This window comes from Acanthopagrus latus, chromosome 20, assembly GCF_904848185.1.
Source record: "Acanthopagrus latus isolate v.2019 chromosome 20, fAcaLat1.1, whole genome shotgun sequence".
NCBI lineage: Eukaryota > Metazoa > Chordata > Actinopteri > Spariformes > Sparidae > Acanthopagrus > Acanthopagrus latus.
The window spans coordinates 22,367,263-22,389,362 of NC_051058.1; the positions used below are offsets into that span (position 1 = coordinate 22,367,263).

The 22,100-nt window shown below is 44.6% G+C and overlaps 1 protein-coding gene across 3 annotated transcripts in view; it reads right to left on the reverse strand.

Annotated features, from left to right (window-relative positions):
* Positions 1 to 22,100, reverse strand: part of LOC119010326 (glutamate receptor ionotropic, NMDA 2C-like) — a 48,375-nt gene that overhangs the window by 21,024 nt on the left and 5,251 nt on the right. Inside the window, exons 1-6 of one of the 3 annotated variants that reach the window (XM_037082384.1) lie at positions 14,947 to 15,303; positions 13,702 to 13,800; positions 4,860 to 4,925; positions 4,476 to 4,664; positions 3,683 to 4,023; positions 3,154 to 3,268 (exon numbers count right to left, since the gene is read on the reverse strand). In XM_037082384.1, the coding sequence (XP_036938279.1) occupies positions 3,154 to 3,268; positions 3,683 to 4,023; positions 4,476 to 4,664; positions 4,860 to 4,925; positions 13,702 to 13,800; positions 14,947 to 15,303 (1,167 nt within the window). Of the gene's footprint in view, positions 1 to 3,153; positions 3,269 to 3,682; positions 4,024 to 4,475; positions 4,665 to 4,859; positions 4,926 to 8,273; positions 8,726 to 13,701; positions 13,801 to 14,946; positions 15,320 to 22,100 lie in introns of those variants that run through there. The other 2 variants (XM_037082382.1, XM_037082385.1) reach the window with 2 other exon arrangements.

Here is a 22,100-nt window from a genome sequence, read left to right on the forward strand (position 1 = left end):
TCGACCTAATGAGCCATGCTGAGCTCAGCCTGCGCCGACTTACTGCATGTGAAAGTGAAAGTCGCTCCCTCACGGCTTTAATGAGACCTCTTTTTCATAACCGACTCTCGATTTGCTCTTCTGCTCGCTCACACTCGAGCTCTTCCCTTCGTCACACGCGGGTGATTTACAAATCTGTGTGGACGTACAGAACACGACACCATCTGTGAATGACAACGTCGGTCGTGACGATCAATCACTTCGATCTGTCTTTTATAAAAAGATCCTCTCATGTCTTCTCCTCTTGTGGAGCATCTTAAGCCGACGCTCTGTCATCTACCTGTCATCGTCACGCTGCAGGGAAGGTGCTTGTTATTGATTATTGGATACTGGGTTAAAATACAGGATGAGGATCTCCTCCAATGCATCACGGTGGAAATCAAAGTAAAGACATTAATAAATTGATTTTGTCACATGTGAAACTTGTTCTCAGGGCAGCAAGTTCATATAAACGCAGCACTCTGTCATTGTCTTTGGTTTAGATTGTTTATTTCCTGTTTTATTTTGTAGGTTTCATGCTCAAATGTTGTGTTTTATTTTACTTCCTGTCTTTGTCTTCTTCCCATCTCTGTGACATGTCCCTGATTATCCTCCTCTCCTGTCTTCCTTCAGTCCACCTGTCTGTATTTTCCATCTGTTCTCAGTTCAGTTTTTGTTTGTCCTCATTAAGTTTTTTTTAATTTACCGCCCCACTTCTTTTGTTTTCTGCCTGTTTTTGTTCAATAAAATTGGCTTTTTCACATTAAAGCTTGCCTTTTGTTAGTTCTACCTGCCGGCCTGAAGTACTGCATTTACCTACAGGGTGTACTGAAACACACACAACCTGAAAGTGAAAATATTTGACATCATTTGCGTCCACAGATGTTGGTGTTGAGTCTCACTGACCGATAAAAAAACAAACTTTTCAGACTGCATCTTATGACTGATCTTAGAAAAGTGAACGTCTCCCAGCACTTGTGATGCAGCACTGAACGTCCCCTTTATTTATTTCTTTATCTGAATTTTGGATGTGAATCACAATCCAGGTCTCGGCCCCCCGGCTGGTTTGAATCCACTTATCGTAAGTCGCTTCAGACAAACAAAAATAATGTAATTTGTCTCCATGAAGCCGCCACAGTATTAAGCCTTAATTCAATCAGGCCACTGTGTGAACTCTCACTCTGGTGAAACAACAAAAGGTTGTCAGGCAGAAGAAAATGTTGAGCTTGGCTTTCAGCGCAGTGGATTACTGTGTGACGACAACGCCGACACTCTTGTCATGGCGAAGGACAAAATGATTGTCGATGATTGCTGTGCAGCATCTGATGAGCCTTCCAACTCGTCGACTCAAGGGTTGTAATTTCATTGTCCGTCGATGTGAAACAACACAACCCCACCACTTCGTATCTTGTAATTTTCTGTCTGGACTTCCCCCCGAAAAAAATAACCCCAAGTCCTACGTAGCTGTGCATCTATCTTCAGTTTGATTCAGTGATGTTTTTAGACTGCTGCTGCTCAAACTTCTGCCAAAATCCAGATAAAATACACAATATAAAATGTTTCCACATGAGCCATATGAAGCCATATCTTCGTTTCTAAAAATGTGTACTGATTAGAAAAGATGGAAAAACAAATACAGGACAGATGAATTCAAAGGAAGCTCCTCTTGTTGCTCTGTTTTTGGTCTCCACCACCAAATAACAGGCTTGTTATCTCCTGAATGCATCACTGACTTTGTCTGTGTGGTGCTGACCCGGTAAGTATACAGTCGTCTTTTTTTTTTGTTGTTGTTGCTGAAAGCAGCGACCTGCTGCTCCTGCTAGAAACGAGATTGATGAAAGCAGCACCATCAAACCCAAACAGTACAGTTGTTTTTTTGTTTTGTTTTTTACAGTAACTGCAGACTCAGATGTTGAGTTTCTCTGAGTTTCTCACTGCAAGTCACTTCTTTCAACATTGTTCATTCTAGTTGGAGGAGAGGAGGACAGGAAGAGGAGGGAAGAGAAGGAGAATTCGGAGAGTCGCGGAGCAGATATAACGAGGACCGTGTCACCGAGCATCAGCCATCGGACGCTGATGAGGAACAAACGTCATGTTATGCTGTCGATGTGCCACCGAGGAGGATGTGGACTTGAAACGAGCACAGAACCGGTCGTCATTCTGGATCAGCTTCACGCCAAGAACAAGGAGCAAGAGATGGACGTGAAAACCCGACGATGAAGACATAACATATAGATGAAGCGTACCTAAAGATCTACACACACACACACACACACACACACACACACACACACACACACGTACAAACCAAACCTCAACACAGCACAATAACACACACACACACACACACACACACACCGGCCAAGAGGTGACATTGATAAAGTAGGTTGGTCTTTCCAGGGTAGAAATAAATGAGTTCAACTGTAGCTGTGAGATTACATTCAGGTCTCTCTGTTTAGCCACACTTTTTCAACGCACCCTCAGGCTTTGAAATGTGTGTGCGTGCGTAAAAAGGGAGTCAGAATACTCTCGGCGACGACAAACGGGAGTGAAACACACACACACACACACACACACAGACACACACACACACAGACGCACAACATTATCGATTTGAAATGACGTCTACACTTGTAGCGTCTGCACTTCGGTTTGTGATCAATCGCTGGAGTTTCGATTTTTCCCTCAACCTGCTTTTGTTTTCCAGAATGCATCTCGACATCGAACGCAACAGGCGCACACCTGTTGCTTCCAGTCGGATTGTAAGTTTGTAGGTCAGAGGCGGAATACATCCTGCAGGAGGTGAAGGAGACCAGAAAACAACAGGGATGTTAGTTATTGGAGTTTGTCGTGCTGATTCGGCCCATTCGGCAACACAATCATCACTCTCGGATCAGCAGCTAACTGTGACACGCAGCTCAAAGAGGCACTTGACACACTTTAAAACTCTTTAGAGCCTCGATTTGCTTGAATTGACGGCATAACTCAGTGAAACGTTGGTCAGGGATTAGCAGTCGATGGCTGTCATCGTCCTTCTGCACAACCCTGATTCCAGAACAGCTAAACGCCTGGCAGTAAATCTTGTGTTCCTGTGCCATCAGCGCCATCATGTTTCTGTGTTTCGGTGCCCGGTACCTTGTCCCAGAGCCTCTCCCGGTCCAGAGCGACGATGACCATGGAAGGGTTGGAGAGGAAGCCTTGGTTGTTGAACGACAGATCTCTCCTCTCCCACGTCACGTTCAGCATGTGCCTGCAGGAACACGTCATGAGAGAGGTGTATGTAGTACGAGCAATCAAGGACTTTGATTCTACATCACGCTGTCATTTACATATTCATTTACACAGATAAACACACACAATGATCACCTCCTAATTAAGCCTAAAGCTCCCCCGGGAGGGCTAACGCTCGAGACTGGAAGTAGCTCATTAGGGGGACGAGGGAGGCAGCTGATTGGTGGAGGGCAGAGTGTTCCTGCTGAGTGATTTCGCTGTCTGTTAACGTGCACATCCGTGACAGACTGCGCTGTGAATAATTAACGCAGGTTCATTTGCATTTCAGACCACGTGCTGCAGAATGCTCTCAGCTCGTGCCGCGTGCTGGTGAAGTCACGTGGAAAGCGAGTATTGATCAGTCGATACGCAGCTACTCCTACCTGTGCCTCACCTGAACAAAGTGTGGTTGTCGGAGTGTTTGGAGGGTTTGGTGCAGTCGCCGTGTCCCTCGGGGATGAAACCGTACAGTTTCTTGAAGCTCTCGGCGCCTTTCGCCACAATGGCGACGCCCTCCCTCACCCTCTGCCGCAAGCTCTTCCTCCACTGCTCCGTAATCACTCCGATCACGCCGATGGGGAAGCTGTCGGGTGGAGGGCTGTCGGGGTTGCCCACGGCCAGACTGGGGATCATCCAGATGTATCCCGGCCCCAGCAGACCCAGCTCAGCTGCCTGGCGAAACAAGTACTGCGCCTCCTCATAGGAGCAGTACGCCAGCACGACCCGCGAGTCCATCTGCAGAAACAAAAGGAGCAGCGGAGAAAACACAGCTTGAGAATGCAACACATCGGCCTCGGCAGCCGGCAGCACCAGCTGTTCCTCAGTTCAACTTCCAGCCCAGCGTTAAAGTCTTCGCTCAACTCAAGCAGCTCTGATAAATAAAACATTCACACCAAACAACCTAATTCTGAAGTTCTTACCTAGATGTAAGTCATCACTAAACTGCTAGTGTAGCTACTATTAGCTTGCTAACATGTCACCTGTTAATATATCAGTAATGTTAATGAACGTTACGCTACAACAGCCGCTCCTGGCGGTTATGTCTGAGGAGGGAAAGTTTAAAAGATGTTTTCCACTGTTTTCCCGATCCAGTAAAGTATGAAACTAGCTAATGTTGGTAGTTAAATTAAAGATTAAAGATGGTGCAACATAGTCCACGAGTCTTACAGCCTCATCTCATTCTCTACCTGCTGCAGCATGCGCTTGGTCTTCGCGTCATTAGCCCCAACAGACATTTCCAGAGACAAGACATCCTGAAGTTTCCAGAGGAAGTAGGAGGTATCTGTGTAGGACTCAACTATATCCACAAAGGTGTCGTAGCCTGGCAGCAAGCTGGTGATCACGGCGAACTCGCCCCAGTCGTACTCCTCCATGAGCTGCAGCACAGACAAACAACAGTAATGCCTTCATTACATCACAGGCTGAACTGAGATCAGAGGGCTCGATGTTGATGTGTTGATCATAAATACAGATTGTATTAATCTGTGGAAATCGGGCCAGCAGGAGCCACATGGTGTTAATCACCCTGAGAGGTCCCGGTCGTACCGGCTGTACACAGTTCTGTACTGTACCTTGAACATGCTGACAACCTGCTGCTCCAGAGACGCTCCCATCTGCAAGAAGGAGGATCCCTCCGCCTGTGGAGAGGGAAAGTAGAGCCACGTTTAAGGATTCAGGCGACTGGAAGGTGAATGATGCAACAGCATCTCTGGAGCTGTCGGGGGGAAGGATTCGAGGTAAAGTTTGATCTCTTGTCTCCATCTGCCACGACTCAAACATCCGAGTGCAGCGTCGAACTTTCTACCACAACGGAAGCAAACAGACTTTCTCCGAGGTTTCCACATTAACTCGTCTGCTGCTTCTCGTTTCATAGCAGCACCTTTAACATCGACACCGTTGTGAAATATTTTTACATTTGGATGAAACTTTGAGGACGCTGCACTTTGATCGTTTTGTCCTTTCCGTTCAATAAGCAAACGAAACTTCAGCGCTAAGAGTCCCGTCAGCAGCAGCGCGGTGGCGTGGCCTTCCAAAACCAATTAATTTGATGAGAGGTGACAAATACAGAAAAGAAAAGGACTCGGTTTTAAGTGAGCGGTGCTTCGACAGTGGCACTTTTGAAATGTCTGACTTGTACCCGACAGCAGTAAAGACGCAGATGCAGAGAGACGCATCGTGCACGGAGCGGTCACCATGAATATTTATACTACAGTTTGCACCTTAATCGTCTTTCACATTCAACGACGGAGCTTCTGTCCTCGATCTGGAGTCCCGAGTGTCTCCAGACGGCACACAGTCGGCCCGGCTGCTCTCTTTCTGTCAGAGGAGGGGTGGTCCAATGTTGTATGTGTCACAGTGTGTTAGCATACATTTGCATATGATCTCCCTGTGTGTTTGTGTGTGTGTTGACAGATAAGATGGAAGTTGTTGGAGCCCGCCGAACTCCCCGTCCTTCAGAAAGCATTCATGTACAGTAAAGTAGGCTATCGAGGTGAAGAGGAGGAGGAACCGTGCGTAGAGACAAAGAGAAGAAGTGTAATCAGATGAAAAAGATCAGGAACGACACTAACAACATCACTCTGTGGGAGAACAGACGGACGATAAGGTGACAAATAACTTGTTTTAACGGCCATTTAATTAATATATTCCACTGAGAAGCAGCTCCTGATATCTATGGAGGACCACAACTGCTAAAATCAAAGATAAATAAAGAAATTCAATAAAAACAAACTGTTTTTTCTGTTTTCATTGCCTCCGACAAGGAAGAAACTTAAGTTTTTCCAACATGTCTGTTAGTTGGTTTGTCAGCAGGATCACACAAAAACTACTGAACAGATTTCCACGACACGTGGATGGAGGACGGTGTCGGCCCAGATGACGGGACGGAACCAGGACTCTTTTCTTACTCCTCTTAACTTTGTGATTCAGGATATTTATTTCAATTTTCTTGAATTTCTCAGGGAACAATGTGTGAATGTCATTATGCTAATGAGCGGCCGTCATCAAAGTGTGTCACAGGGTCAGCTCTTCACCTATTGGTCGATGCCTTGTTACCTCAAACGATGACGAGGGTCGCTGTTTAATCTCTTACAGAGTCATTTAGTTATGTGTTTTTAATTTTGGTCTTCCATAAACAAAATGTTTAATTCTGTGAATTGAGTGGTTTTGAAAGATTTCCTTGTATCCAAATGACCAAAACCATCTTTCTTGAGCAGTTTCTTGACGGTATGAAAGTTTACAACACAATGCGCAGAAGAACAGGAAGCGTTCAACACAACTACAGAAACATTTTTTACAGCTTCACCCAGAAACTGCTGGACACTCGCCGCCCGGCCTCAGGTGGGACTCAGTAATTACAGCTTGGATGGAAGATCTGAGCCGCCTGAAGGAGCTGAGGGGTGAAAGCAGACCTGTGATGTAAGCACTTGCAAGACCACGCCGGACTTTCATACAAGTTGTAATATTCTGAATTTGATTTGATAACGTGCAGGAGGAAGAGCTGGTGCAAGAAGGCGACGATCAGGGAAATACAGACTCTCTCTCTTTTCCGTAACAGTAACATCCGACACTAACTGGAGACAGGAAGTCTGGGAAATCTCAAAATAAAGCGTCACGCATGTATGTAGATGCAAGGGAGAGAAAAAAAAAAGAGGGAGCAGATATTGTGTAAACTGTCAAGTGCCACGTGGGACCAGGTCTCAGATCCTTCTCGGGCTGTTCTCATCTCAGAGGTGACGAACTGTCATCTCTCCCAGCGCTCGGAGGCTCGGCAAAGCTCCAGAGAGCCGCGCAGCCCGAGGAATACCTCCGAATATCACAGCGAGACTCTCCTTCACTCAGATTTCACCGCTCATATCTGAGTCTCAGCTTGTTTGAGTCTCACCTCCGGAGGCTGGAGCTCCAACAGACCACTGACTGGGCCGTGCACCAAGAATAGCTTCAAAAATAGCCGGCATACACAAGCATGTCCGGCTGTCACTGAATGAATAAAAAATGTCTCTGGATTGGCAGCGCTGGCTGGTTATACTGTCCCATTTCATCTGACGGAGGGAGAGCTGTGAGTCGTTTGAAGATGTGTCGTTAAAGTTAAAAATGTGGGTTTTTTTATGACTGAGCTATGGAGCGAACAAATAAAAACTGCGACCTCGTCTCGGCTGGTGAAGTGTGTCATCACCATCCAATTAGCAGCGTTTTTTTTGTTTGTTTTTTTTTAAATTGTGAAAACTCAAACTCGGGAGCAGATGTGATGAGAGACACCAGCTCTCCCGTTCACAGTGAAATCAAGAAGGAGTTACCACAAAATGACTTCTTCTCCGTGTCTAACGCTCACAGGAGGAGAGACAGTTCACCCTCCCTCCACCCTCCACCCTCCGCCGCCTCGTCCTCCACCTCCCAGCCGTCTTCTCACCACCTTGGCGGTGCGGCTGTCACACACAGACGTAATTAGCAGTCCTACTGCAGGAGCGTATGGTAATGTGACAGGAAGATGGTGATGGTGGTTGCTCGCACACTTCCTCTCCTCCCACGGGGGAGAAACTCTGTGTGGCGCCTCCCCTCCGTGGAGAGACCGGCGCGGGTCAAACAGGAAGCAGGTCGCACACAGACGCTCGCTCACACGTGGCATCGTACACGTATCGTATAAAAGCTTCAACATCCGTCAAGAACAACGCTTTAGAATCATTTTCTGCTACTTTATACGTCTGCGGCGCCACATATCAGCAGCAAATACTGAACTTTTTACCTCTCAACATTTATCTGAACCTCCGTAATTCATTTTATAAATGGAGGTTTGCACACAAAGTGACAACCAAGCAGTTTATAAGTTACTTAAGAAGAATGAATCAGTAAAAATACACATTATTAGTGTCTTTCTGCATAATGACGTGATGTATTTCTACACTACTGTACTGATACTTTAATTTTAAAGGGGCACTTCAAGTATTGTGTTATTGGAATCCACGTATTTAAAGTACAGTCAAGATTACCTGAGACATTAGTTACACGTAGCCAGAACTGATCTCCGATTACAGTTGTTTTGGACCGCGTTAGGTTCAGGATGCAGCACTGGTGCCAGGGTTACACACGAGGAGACAAATATTAGAGTAGTTAAAATCCCACAAAAGGAAAAGCTAAAAGCTGCTGGCTTGTTTAGGTTTGGACCTCCAGAGTCCAGTTTGTTCTGACCGTCTTGGTCCTGGCACGGTTTGCTTCAGCGCGTATGGTTACACACACACAAGCACAAGCACGAGTACGCAACGTGAACAGCAGCTCAACGCAGCTCTTGTTAATCACTTAATCAATCGATATCTGTGCAGACAAGACGAGAAAATAAACAGCGTGTGAAAACATTGATTTTAATCAAGAATGGACTCGTACGCGTTCATTCTCCCATTTCAAGATCAGTCCGACTCGTATCCAACATGTGGAGATTATTAAAAGTGAGAATCAGAATCAGAACCGTAGCACGTGTGAGAGATTATTATGTGCTTGTATTTTCTGGAAGTGGGCTTCTTCTCTGACTGTACATCTCGTGTTGGTCACCCACTGTGTCTGAGGATCAGTGTATCATGACATTGTCACATTGTGTGGCACCGTTTACCTGAGAGTCAACGTTCCTCTGGACTGACTGACTGAGTGCGATCAGCTGGGGGGGCGTTTCCCTCTCAGCCAATCAGGGTATGACCACGCCCCTTGTTGTAAATCTAAGTATGTAAACATGTTCTACTAGGACCCTCAAATAAAAGTATGAACCTGAAAACTAGAACTGACCCTTTAAACAACAGATAATTGTGCTCTGTTGTGCGTTCTGTGCCCTCGTTATGTTGGAACAGGTGCTACACTAATTAATTTTCGACCGTGGAGGGGAAACCTTGTTGGATTAATGATCATCACTCCCACAAACACTTCACCTCATTCTTGATTCTGATCCACAGATTACTGGGCCATACTGTGAAGCCTGGAAGTGTCTTGGCCATTCACGCTGTTTTCATTCCCAGCGATCATGACCTGTTTTTTGGAGTTTCTGGTTTCTGGACCACGAGGCCGACAGAGAGAGAGAGAGACACAAGACCAGAAGGACAAACGGGGAAAACGGGGTCAGTCCGGCCACAGAAAGAAAAAGAAAAACCCCCCCAGAAAAGATCCGATCAGATGAGAGACGTCTGGCTCGTTGCATCACTTCGGTCCGGAGTGACCTTAAACTGTAACTCCTGAGATCTATAATCTTCTCCTGACAGCTTCAAATTGTAATAAATGATGTTATACGCTTGAATGCTGAAGCTCAACAGTTTTCTTTGCTTCAAAAATCCATCACGGGCACATTTTAAAAGGCACTTTTGTTCCTGTTTACTGGCAAACACGTAAAGCTGTCGGCTGTGTTTATTCCAGACTTTATCATCGTCTACAACCATCACTCAATATTTGATGTTTTGTAGCTGTAATGAACAAAAAAAAAAAAAAAACTGGTTCATGACTGATCAAACATTCCTCAGAAACACAGAGATTTAATGGCGCCTCACATTAACAGATAAGCGTTGTCATTTGTAGTTAATTATTCTGCTCTCTCCCCAAAATGATTCACAGCAGCCGTAACACAATGTTTTACTACGCCCTCATTATTTAACAGCATGCTGGTTTTTAACAAAAGCAATTTTGTTCTTTTTTTTCTGTGCTGTTAAAATCATTTATCTACAAAAAAAAAATGTCACTCTTTATAAACTTTGCTGTTTTCGAAGCTTGTAATTATTAATTTTTTGGCTGAGTTCAGTGTGTTTTGAAAGGTTTTTATCAATCATTTCGTGCAGGAGGAAGGTAATTACTGCTCACATGAAGTCACTGCTGCCGGTCTGACGGAGCTTCACCGCTCGTGTCAAGTCGGAGTTACACAGAAAAGTCAATTCTATTGGACAGCGAGCAGGTTTTACACAGCGAGTTCAACCGGCCTCAATCAGAATGCAGGTTTTTAATTTGGGACGTTATCTGCACCTGACGGGCGCTCACATGATTTTCTGTTGCTCATTGGCAGTTTTATAAGCCCCCTTGCCTTCTCACAACAGAATTACAGAGGGGTTGATGGTTGAAATCCCCCCCGATAGCATTTGATATAAACAACACAGCATCTTCTGCATTTCAACATTTGTAAGGGTGACACCACCGGATATTTTGACTTTGTCTTCCAGGTTACGTCGCATTTGGAGATCGATACATCTCCACTGTCATGATGGCAGCTAGCGGAACAAGCTACTGCTAACGTGAGCTGTTCAAAAACTTTCTTTTTAGTGACTCTGTGTACACAAACAATGTTGTCAGTGCTGGTGTTCATGTGTAGAGACCCTGGTGATGCTACCAGCAAAGTTTCATGTTGTGTCGAGACTTCTTACTGTTTTAAAAACAGAGATTTTGATGCTATTGTAAAAGTGCCCGTAGCACTCCCATTGAAAATGAGTTTGACCTGAAAACGAAAATACGGTAAATCTTAAAAGTGCCTCTTTGATCGTAATTATGCGTTTACACAAAGGTTTGACTCGGGCACTTTGGCGAGAGTTTCACTTTAACCTTGCGACATTAAAAACGTTTCTACACATCACGTTTGTTCTGGAGTTTGGGTAAAGTCGGGTTAACTAATCCTCCAGGAGAGGAAAACGTCTGGCTGCGTCGTGTCGGAACATAAAAGTAAAACAATCTGGAGATGCATCGTTATCACGAGACCGACCTCGATGCTAATTATTACTGTTACAATCACTTCCATCATAATTGGAGCCTCGTTTATCAGACCCTGATGAGCATCGTGTCACATAAATGAAAGTTTTGTGTTCGTCGTTAAAGTTTCTTGTTGTTTCTCCCTCGTCTCTTCTCCCGTGACTCGACATCTGGCTGCAGCACCCTCTAATGATCAGCCGGCACACTGCAATGACTCACAACCAGCCAGCCGACACACACACACACACACACACACACACACACACACCAACAGACAAAACACACTCAACCTCTGATTTCAAACTCCTCAGAGAGACACGCTGCAATATTTTTCCCCTCTCCCTCGCAGGCCTTATTGAACAGTCTTTATGCCTTTCCTCCGCCGTTCTTCACGCTCTCTCATTTCCTCCTCTTTGCCTTCGCTTGATGTGTGCGCCGTCTGACAAAAGACACACTTCCTCTCCTCCCCTCGATCTTTTCATCTTTGTCTCATTCCCTCCTTCCTAGTTGTTTGCCATGGAGAGATCACTGAGACAGGAACCATAAATAGGCGGCCCGGGCGGGTGCTGCTTCCTTTTTAAAACCCGCCATCAAAGATATTCATCATCATCAGGCTATTGATAATCAAGCACTATTGAGCTCTTTTATCCTCTTAGAGAATCGTGCGCTCACACATATGTCGTTCTCCATCCAATCCACCTGTCCCATTGTGCAAGACACCTCTGACAAGCTTTTTTTTTTTGTCTGTCCTCCTTGCTGACAACAAAGGAGTGCATAAGAGGGAGAAAGAGACCGAGGAGGAGGGCTGAACGAGGCCTTCGACAGGCAGACCTCAGAGGAGAGTGCTTTACTCTTTGTGCTATATAGAGAACTGTCAGTCAGCACTCGTCAGACAAACCACGAATAACATCTGCACGTTTCTGTCTCGTCAGAGGTTAAAACAGCCCAAGACTGAGCCAGATGTTGCTTCTGCAAATTGCCAAACCAGAGTTTGTTGACAACTGACAAACTTTATCCGCAAATACTTTGGGAAGCGCCTGAGACAAGTACGAGAAGCAAATCTGGAGGTAAAGACGAAACGCCTCTCTGCCAGTTTAAGGTGAAGCAGCGCCATGAGGGGAGGACGAGGTTACGCCAAAGAGGAAATAGAGGGGAGAGGAGAGTGAATGGTTTGAGTTTTGGGGTGAATGATAGGAGCTGCGGGGGGGCTCCCGCCTCCTGAAGGGTCTAATTAACAGTTTAATGGGGTCCTGGAGCTCCGAGAGAGCAGAGAGGAGCCGAGGCCTCTCGCTTCGAGCCACGACCTTAATGGAATCAGCCGGCGCACAACAGAGCGAAAAATGGATTCAGATGTGTCGGGGAAAGGCGGAGGAGGGGGGGGGAGTGAAAGTGATGGAGGAAAGGAAGGAGGTGAAAAGTGGACGTGACGACATGTGAAAGGAAAATAAAGAAGTGGGGAAACAGAAAAAATGACTAACTGCTGACGGAGGGGAGGGAGACTTTATCTGTGAAACAGTAAAACAGTGCCTTCAGGCAGCTGTCAGCAAAGCTTCATCCAGGCATCTCTCTCGCCTCCACGTCTCGTACTCGCTCGCTCCGCCATCAAAACGCAGCAAATCAATCACCCTCCTGCAGCTACGACTCCTCCTGTTTAATACCCATCTACGACGTGACATCTGCAGATACCTTTTGATTAACGGGACGCTGATAAATACAACAAGCTATAGTTGACAAATTGCCGCCTGCGGGTGAATTCCAGCACTCGCAGCCGCTCCGTCTGGATGCTTCCCGGTGGCAGAGAGGTGTAGCGATGCATCGGTATGGGCTCCTGATACGCCAGGGTGTTCATTTGCATGTGTGTTTCCACGTGTGAGAGTCGGCTCTATAAATACAAGGTGTTGATGATGGCGGCTAAGCAATTAGAGGAAGGCGGGGAAGACGAGCAGAAAGCGTGAGAGGAAGAAGGGATGGAGCCATTTTGCAACAAAGTGGAGAAAGAAAGAGGTGCAGATTAAGAATCCGGCTGCCGTCATCAATCTCCTCTTTACAGTCTCACTACACAGCTCGCCGCTCTCCATCTCCATTCATCAGTGAGATACATGCTAAATCATAGCAAAGGAAAAACCTGCTGCTCTTCAGCTACGCAGGGATGATTGATTGAGGCGCTCATCGCCTGTAGCCACTTGTCTCCTCTGGAAAAGAAAAAAAAAAAGTTTCCCTTCCCGTAATTGTTCCCAGGCCGGGATTAGAGGAGCTGATGAGGGTCGATGGCTGCAGTCAACACTTATAATTCACCCATCTGTATCGCTCATATCCAAATATTTGCATGCAGAGAGTTGCTTGCCAAAGTAGGTTTCACCGCTCTGACCTACTTAAGTTGTTTTAAGCTGAATGACGCCGGTGTGGAAGAGTTGTGACTAAGACAGGAAGCTGAGAGGAGCGTCTGACAGCGCTCACATTACAGCAGGGCGTTCATCGTATTACTACAACCTTTTCTTCTCACTTCGATAATTGTTCATTATTCTGTTTTTGACAAATGTTATATCAACACCTCTGGGACTCAAAATAAAGGAAACAGTGTGTGTGTGTGTGTGTGTGTGTGTGTGTGTGTGTGTGTGTGTGTGTCATCTCTGCAGCAGCCCTCGTTCAGCCTCCAGGTTCTGTTGAAGAGCCCATGCTGACGCCGTCACGGTCGGGTCATTATTTTGACGGTACCTTGTACGGGATGACAACTGCAGAGCCGCCGCTGATGCCCACGATGGGCAGAGACGTCTGAGTGGAGAGGAAGTCCAGGATCTGAGCCACTTCTGCCACCTGACGACAGAACAGAGACAGTCAGGGGGAAGTCGGGTCGGACCGAGCTCATGCTTTTACAAAACAATCCCACTGCAAGATCCACTCCAGCGTTTTCTGGAGATTTTGCGAAATCCAGAGTTGTATTTTTCAGGTTTCTGTATTTTACCTGTTTTTGTCTGAACTTTCTACTCCTCACATTTCTAAAACAGGCTCCTTAATTTAGTTTTAAACGCATTTAAAAGGACTTGAAACATCCGGGTGAAAAGAATTTATGTTCATTGTGAGACATGATCAAAAAGCTCCAGAACATCTACTGAAAAAAACAGATTCACCAAAAATCACAAAAAATCAACTTCAACTTCAAACTCAGACTTTCAATATTAATAATATTAATGAGGTAATAATATTTGTTTTTTTTTCCGGAAGTGAATAAAGAAGCTGCTCTCAGAGGAAAATAAATCACCAGAACACTGTTATAAGCTAGAAATGTGGCAGGGTCCGCCACATATAAACAAAGTAAAACAGTATTTTTTTCAGATGTGTGAGTAACAGCAGATGTCACAGATTTCCTCAGATAAAAAGATCTTATCAGGAGCCACGGTGGAAATAATACATGAATACTATAAAAACAAGATCTTGAGTCCTTGTAGAATAAAAAAGTGCATTTTTTTTCAAGTATTGTACTTTCGAAGAGTAAATTTAAAGGTCAAGTGTGTCAGATTTTTTGGCATCTCGCAGTGTTTTCGTCCTGTCGCTCTGTCGGCTGGAGTCAAATCTTACGCACTGGACCTTTAACTTTTTTCCAGTGTGTAATATAACGGTAAAGCAACAGGCTGTTTGTGGGTCTCTTCACATTCTGCTTTTTACGATTTGATGTCAGTTCTTCTCCCTTTATGATCAGAACCGACACAAACACCGTAATTTCATCTGAGCAAAGACAGAACATGTTTGGAATCTCAATTAGTTCTCTTCTCTTCTCTTCTCTTCTGTTTTTCTGTAGCTCCACTTTGAGATTTAAGCCGACAGGACTGCTGCTTTTTTGTTTTTGTTTTTTTTTAACATTAAGATGTTGCCTCGCGCAGCTTAAATGTGGGTGACTGAGCACCGTGACTCTGGAGAGGAAGTCTTATCAGCAAACATGAAACTGCATGACTCATTTCTTACCTGAGCCCCGGTACCCGAGCCCACATCGTCCTCAAACACAACGCCGTGCAGTTTCTCTGTTGCCATGGTATCACAGAGGTGCGTCAGGAGGTCGCGGGGGTTGGTGTCGTTGACCAGCACGGTCACCGGGCTGACCACCACGGGCAGGTCCACAAAGTTCTCCCCGCTGAGGCGACCTCTGACCTCAGTTTGGTAGCTGGAGCCGCTGAACACCACCGCCACGTTGATGGACGGGTGGAGGAGGAGCGGCCGGGCCTGCAGGGGGAGCGGGGAGGAGATGAGGAGGAGGAGGAAGAGGAGGAGGAGGAAGAGAGGAGGCCAGGGGGAGGGAGGAGGGTGTCCCCTGGGAATGGCCATGTTGGCAGCCTACTGCCTGGAAAGGAGGGGGGAAAAAAACGAGGGGAAAGGAGGAGAAGGAGGAAACGAAAGGAAAGAGAGCGACAGTCAAACATACAAGCTGCTTTACTTTTATGATATTTTTGACATAATTCACGATAATCCGTCAGTACACATCCATCCCCCTACTCCCCTCTCCTGCTCTGTCTCTCTCGCCGACCCTTTTGTATGACAGTATTAGCCCTGCATTTAGACTCTTGTGTCATTAGGAAAACTGTGTGTGTGTGTGTGTGTCAGGTTGTGCGAGTGTGCGTGCATGTAATCCTCCATAATCCAGCCCCCAGTGTCATGACTGTAATCACCTCTCCATCTCTACACATCCCTGATTCAGCACACATACACACAAACACACAAGCCAGCGGAAGCAGGATGCCAAAACTGTCTCGCAGGTCCTCAACCCTCATCACCGGGATTACGTTACATTACTTCAGCCGCGCATCACTCCACGCGGTGTGATGTCATCGACCCAGTCATGGAAACGCAATCCGGCGGGAAAAAAGCTGCAACACTAACGAAGCTGAAATCTGCAAACGTCTTCGTAAATCCACATACAGCTGCTGCAAACTGTACGTGGAAAAAAACGTTTGGGTGGCTTTTTTTTTTTTACCTGATGACATGTGAACATGCTGTTAAAACCAATTTGAAATGAAAATCAGTTTTTACAGTCATCAGTTTTTGTAGTGGAGTAAAAAGTGCAATCTTCTAAAATGAATACAGTAGATATTAAATACTTGAATATACTTCTTATATCTACCTCAGACATAATTCGGCTGCTAATAAATGTTATTTTCTGTCACAACAACACGCTGCAACATAAAAGACTCAGATATTAACATGTATTTACATTCGAGTCCGTCGTCCTCTTTTATGGAAATGATTAATGGACTCACATTTTGAAAGCACTTCTCTAGCCCGCCGACCACTCGAGCACTCTGCAACACTTCAGACATTCACTCATTCACACGAGCATTCAGACACTGATGTCAGAGCCCGCTGAGCGACACGCTTCCAATCCAGAGCTCACAATATTTTCTACACTGAGGCTTTCACACACTCTCACACACAAACGCAGCAGGAGTCCAGAGCACGAGGACACTTCGACCTGCAGCCAGGGGATCGAACCACCGACCGTCTTTATTAGCTTGTAGTTCAGAGTTGGTAGAAGGGCAAATTTGAAGTTGGGGTGAAATTACAACTGGGAATTATGTTTATTGTCGGTTGGAAACAGTGGTGCCATGTTTAAATTACATGTTGTGGGTCTGTAAAAAGGACAAAAGTCAAGACATGAAATCTATACTGCTGCAAAATGTCATTAAACTTCAAGAAGGAAATCTACAGGACACAACTTAGAAACGCTGGTCGTACAATAATAATACAATAATGTAACACTATTGTAATCACCACCTAATTTTAAATGTGTGGTCAACATACAGCTCGTACCTTCAACATTTGCATCCGCGGCAAACCGCTTCAAATAAACGTTTGCTGTTTGAAGATCTCTCCTTATTGATCGATAGCTTTTGAAGGCAGGTGGGCTTTTCTTACAGAAGATCTGCACACACACCGTGATAATTAACAACACCACCCAGCTTTGATTCAAAGCTCCTATCAAAGCAGCACAGGGTTAAATGTGTCCCGCCCCCCTTCTCCCTGTTCATGCTCATATCAATCACTCATCTTAATAAGGTGTGAAGCTCCTGGGCTTTAGGTGCCCACAGCAATAAATAAATATACACAGTCCCTGTTATTAGATGTTGCCGATAGATCAACCTTTAGTCAATACAAGGTGAGAGCTGGTTCACTTCATATTACTTCACAGATCTCTTTGTTTTTGTTTAGTTTTGTGTGAGTGTTGTTTGTTTGAATAATTAAACTACATTTTGACAGTTTTCCTGATATTGATATTTGAAAAACTTGATTATGTGTAAGAAGGTTAATTGAACAGTGTCGTCAGCATATAGTGACATTTTCAACCATCTCCAGGGAGTTCCTGCTGATTTTTTACAGGCTGCAGACGGCTGTCTTACACTTTTTTCCTCGTGTAAATCCTGGGATTGCTTGTTATGACTCACTCAGATCCCTTTTATTCGCCTCTGTTGAATGATTATATCTTGATGTAAGCACAAAGCAGCCGTTAACCCGCCGCCCACTTGTGCTGGATGGAGATTCAGAACAAACCAAAACTCCCACGCAGCAAAACTCTGAAAGGAAACATATTCTACGTGGTCGTTATAAGACAAACAACATCTAATTCAAACTTAACAGAATTAACCAACAGGTCAATTTTCAAACCTGCTCTTTAATGGAATGTTCTGTCGTGTTTCTCGTTATCATTTGTGTATATTTATAGAGCTTAATGAGTTCTCTTTACCTCGCTGAAAATGCACTCAATGATTCTTTAATCAAAACAAAGTGACATAAGTAGTGTGGGATTATGGGAGTTGGCGTCTTCATTGTTAAACAATTACTGATGAAAATCTTTGTGCAAGATTCAGGCAGAAATGTTCTGGATGAGATGATGTTTCAAAGTGTTACTGACGTCTCGTTATCTTAAAAATGACACCAGGAACCAATGAAATCCTCTGTTTCAGCTGATTTCCAGGTCAAAGTGAGAGAAAACCTTTTCGATTTTAGTCTCACAGCATCGAAAACTGTATAACAAACACCACAATGCAAAGTCAAAGACAAAATACTGTATGTTCCGACAATCTGCACAGAAATGCGTGATTGTCATGTTGGAAAATTACAAGCAGATTTTTCTTATTGCCGCACGACATTTTGCATCATGTTGGTGGTACGTGGCTGAGACAGATGATGACCAAGCTGCAAATGAACTGTCTGCTATCTGTAGGATGAGTATCTTAAGAAATAATATTATGTGGGTATTCTTGGATATTCACGTCACTGTTTCAGTTATAAGTGTACGCGCGTAAAATCACACTTTTCACCGCTGCACCACATCAAATCCTGCATGAAGTGTATTTTGTTGAATCCATTAAAGTGGTAAATTAATGTTCAAACATTTGATTAAAGCTTGTTATGTGTTTCTTGTTGTCCAGTGCCGCAGGAAGAGCAACAAGTTTCTCGTATGAGGATAAAAGTTAAAAATAACTAAAAACGTAACGAGGAACGACGGAAACAGCGCGAGAGAGAACAGACGAGCGCCGACATCACGTGAGTGGAGAGCAGGTCAAGTGTTCAGTTAACAGCGTAATCTCTGGAAAAAAGGCAGCATAATGGGACCTCAGATTAGCAGTGTGTGTGTGTGTGTGTGTGTGTGTGTGTGTGTGTGGTGGGGGTGATGGCGAGGACGCTGACTGAGTGGGTGTGTCTGCTCCAGATTAGCAGCGATATCACAGGGTGTGATTACAACATGGAGAGGATGTGACCGCGGGGGGGGGACGGAGCACAATGTGTTGAATTTCAATCGCACACACACAACGATCAGCTGATCCTCTGATCCATCAGAGTTAAACAGGGAAACATCACACGTATCATCATCATCATCAACATATTTAGACACACACAGTCCATTATGACTTCGGCTTAACTGCTTTGCTTTTGTGTGAAGCGGAGGATCTTTTGTGTATCAGCGTACGGGAACGAGTGGAAACAGGTCCAAAGGAAAAATATTTGCACTGGGGCCAATCACAATTATGTTGCGCTGCAGGTGAGCGTGGCGGTGCACGAACCCTGGGTTTCTATTATTATGGAGATTTCCAGATGGAGAGCGGCTCTGCCATGTGGGATAAACTCTCTCAGTGGGACCCGCGTCAGACCGAACCTGCGTCACACAGCCGACTTCATCCTGCAGCCGACTGAAAACTAACCACAGCTGCAGCGATATATTTCATAAAAGACTTGACGGAGCACGAGAGGAAACAACAGCAGGATCACTGTGCGGCTGTAACATCAGTCTTTGCTTCCAAACGTCTGAACCCTCAGCATCTTTGCAGGTCCAGTTAAACAGTTGTTAAAAGGTCTATAGATGATTTATTGAATGATGAGTAAACATTTACACAAATACCTGAATAATAAAACGCACAGGTGTCTAAACATCACAACACACTTCACCTCAGCGTGCAACTGTTTGTCTTGACATCGTAAAAAAATGAGCAGAAACCTCAGTGATCACTTTAATATAGTTAAGTTTTAAAAAATAAGGCAGCTGCTGGATATCAGTAAAATTCCTTGAGCCCAAAGTTACGTCTTCAAATTGGCTCAAATTTGATGATTGTTCCCAACGAAATAAATCAATAAATCAACAAAACATCGCAGCTGTACTACAAAGAATACGTTGAAGTGAGGACGCCCTCTGGTGGTTGTAATAATTATGACTCTTGTCTTTTGAGGAGCAAAGGAGGAAGTCAGGTGGCGTCAGGTGCACACAGGGAGATCATCCAACCTTCAGTCATGGAGTCGATTCACAGCCTCAACCAAACATTATCATCATAAGCTCCCTTGACTTTAGTGTAAAAGTAATTTTAACCCAAAACATTTAACACAACCAGACCTGAACCTCAGCGTTCTCTCATCATGAAACAGATTTATCTTCAACAGTGAAGTGTAACCAGCTCGGTGGACATTAAATGTTTCCAACCTGACTTTCATGACTGGAGCTGGAGGAGGTGGAGGTGGAGGTGCAGGTGAGAGGACACGACCAAACCAGTGACCACAGTTCAGGACTGTGTTTCAACTCTTGTAAGGGTGATTTTTAAGGAGACCTCGGGACAATTTCCAGCTGTGCTCATGGCTACAAAATACAGAAGTCGGGACATCTACAGTCATGATTGTGGCGACCAAACATGTGGTTAAATGTACCTAGATCATACACATGGTGTTAAAATAGACAATATAACTTTCAGAAATGCAAACTTGCATCATAAAGAAATGTAAAGTTTCAAGTTTCTGTGGTTTGCAGAACTGTACGATGCCGACATGCATTCATTAATCCTGCTGTCACATCAGGAAACACACTATAGAGAACATATCAGCACATCTTTACCATGTAAATCTCAAATTTAACGTTGTTTAACTTTTCTCGAGCAATAATAAATATTATGAGCATCTTAGCCTCCTAAAAATGGGTTTAATCCTTCAAAAAGCGTTTATTTGAGCTTATTTGGTCATCAGCAAATTCATATGTGGGACTTTCAGGTGTCTGAAAAGGAGAAAAAGTCAGATTTTGTTCTAATTCCATCATAACAGTGAGAAAACTGACCAGCGTTGATTCATTGTTGAGCTCTCGTATGCAGCACAAAGTGGGACAGGTTTTTTTTTTTTTATATTAAGAACAAACCTGTTTGACCACATGTTCAGCTGGTGCTTAAGTCTGTCCTTCTCCCCCGAGACGTACAGTTTATATACAGAAGGGAAGATTCAGTCATTTAACTACTTAGCCGGGATGTGATGGAGTCCCTGCGCTGAGTCTCCAGGGGGTGGAGAGGAAACGAGCAGAGAGGATCTAGTTGATGGGATGAGCATCACCACCAGAGACTTATCAACATGTCTGCCTTGAACTTTATTTTTTTTTTTCGCTGCACCTTTGAAACTGATTTGATTGCATTAATTAGGGCGCTTGAATTAGTGGCCCAGCATTAATGTAGAAGACGGCCTTCCTCTCATCAACATACTGCGGGCGCGGCAGCTCTCTGACAGCTGCGTGAAACATCAGGATTCTCCAGAGCCTCATTTATGCAGACTTGAGATCAGTCCAAGAAAATCCCAGAGTGAAAACTTATTCTGCAGCAGCGATTCCGTCTCCAGATTATCGCCGTCGTAACTGAAACTGGAAAATTCCTACTTAGTGTTTCTGATTTCAAGTATTTCATGTGCAGGACTGACTTTGTATTATTAATCTGAATATGCAAAGTAGAATATCATTTATTTCACGACTGAATCATCACATGAAGAAAGAAAAATGTACAATATGTACTCGTTAATTGTAGTGAAAGTATAACGTAGCTTAAAATGGGAATATTCAAGTTAATATTAGTATCTTGGAATTACAACATACAGTCATCTTTCAGATTAATACAAGTTTCAGTTCACTGTCATGAGACAGTAAAACTGCTTTTCCACCAGCATCAGCGGGTCTACACGGGTTTTTTTAAACGTGCATTGACCTCATTCCCACTTCCTGCTGGTGCAGCAGCCCGTCCAGATTTCACATCACGAATGCGCCGGAAACAATTTGAGCCATTCGGTCCAATAACAACTGAAAAGCTGCATGATTAATTAGTTTTATCCCCCTTCAAGTTAGCCAGGTGCTAAACTTGAAGTTAGCTGGCTCGGTCGGTGATCCAGGTGCTTTCATACCCGGGAAGTCGAACTTCTTTTGCTTTAAAACGACACTGAGCAGGTTTCAGAGGAATGAACGGAGCTCCACCTCCAACACTGCATCCAAAATCCTTCCCATATTTACGCAGAACATCCACCACCGGATGTTGATAACCTGCTCCACTTCACGCACTGGAATTTAGTTTACACATTCACGCTGCACACAAAAGCTGATCTTAGCGGGTTTGAGTGGGATTTTCGAACAGTGGAAAGGAGGTTTAAATGAGTAGCTGGTGAACATGGTGGAGCATTTAGCAAATAAAGAGACAGAGTTTAAAAACTCAGGATGCAACATACTGCGACATGATTTTCTGCTACGTAAACATCATCCATCCGTCTGTGCTGAGTGAAGCATCGCTGTTTTATCGCTGCTTAGCACCATATTTTATTTCCCTCTGATAGGAAGCTGAGAAGTTCAC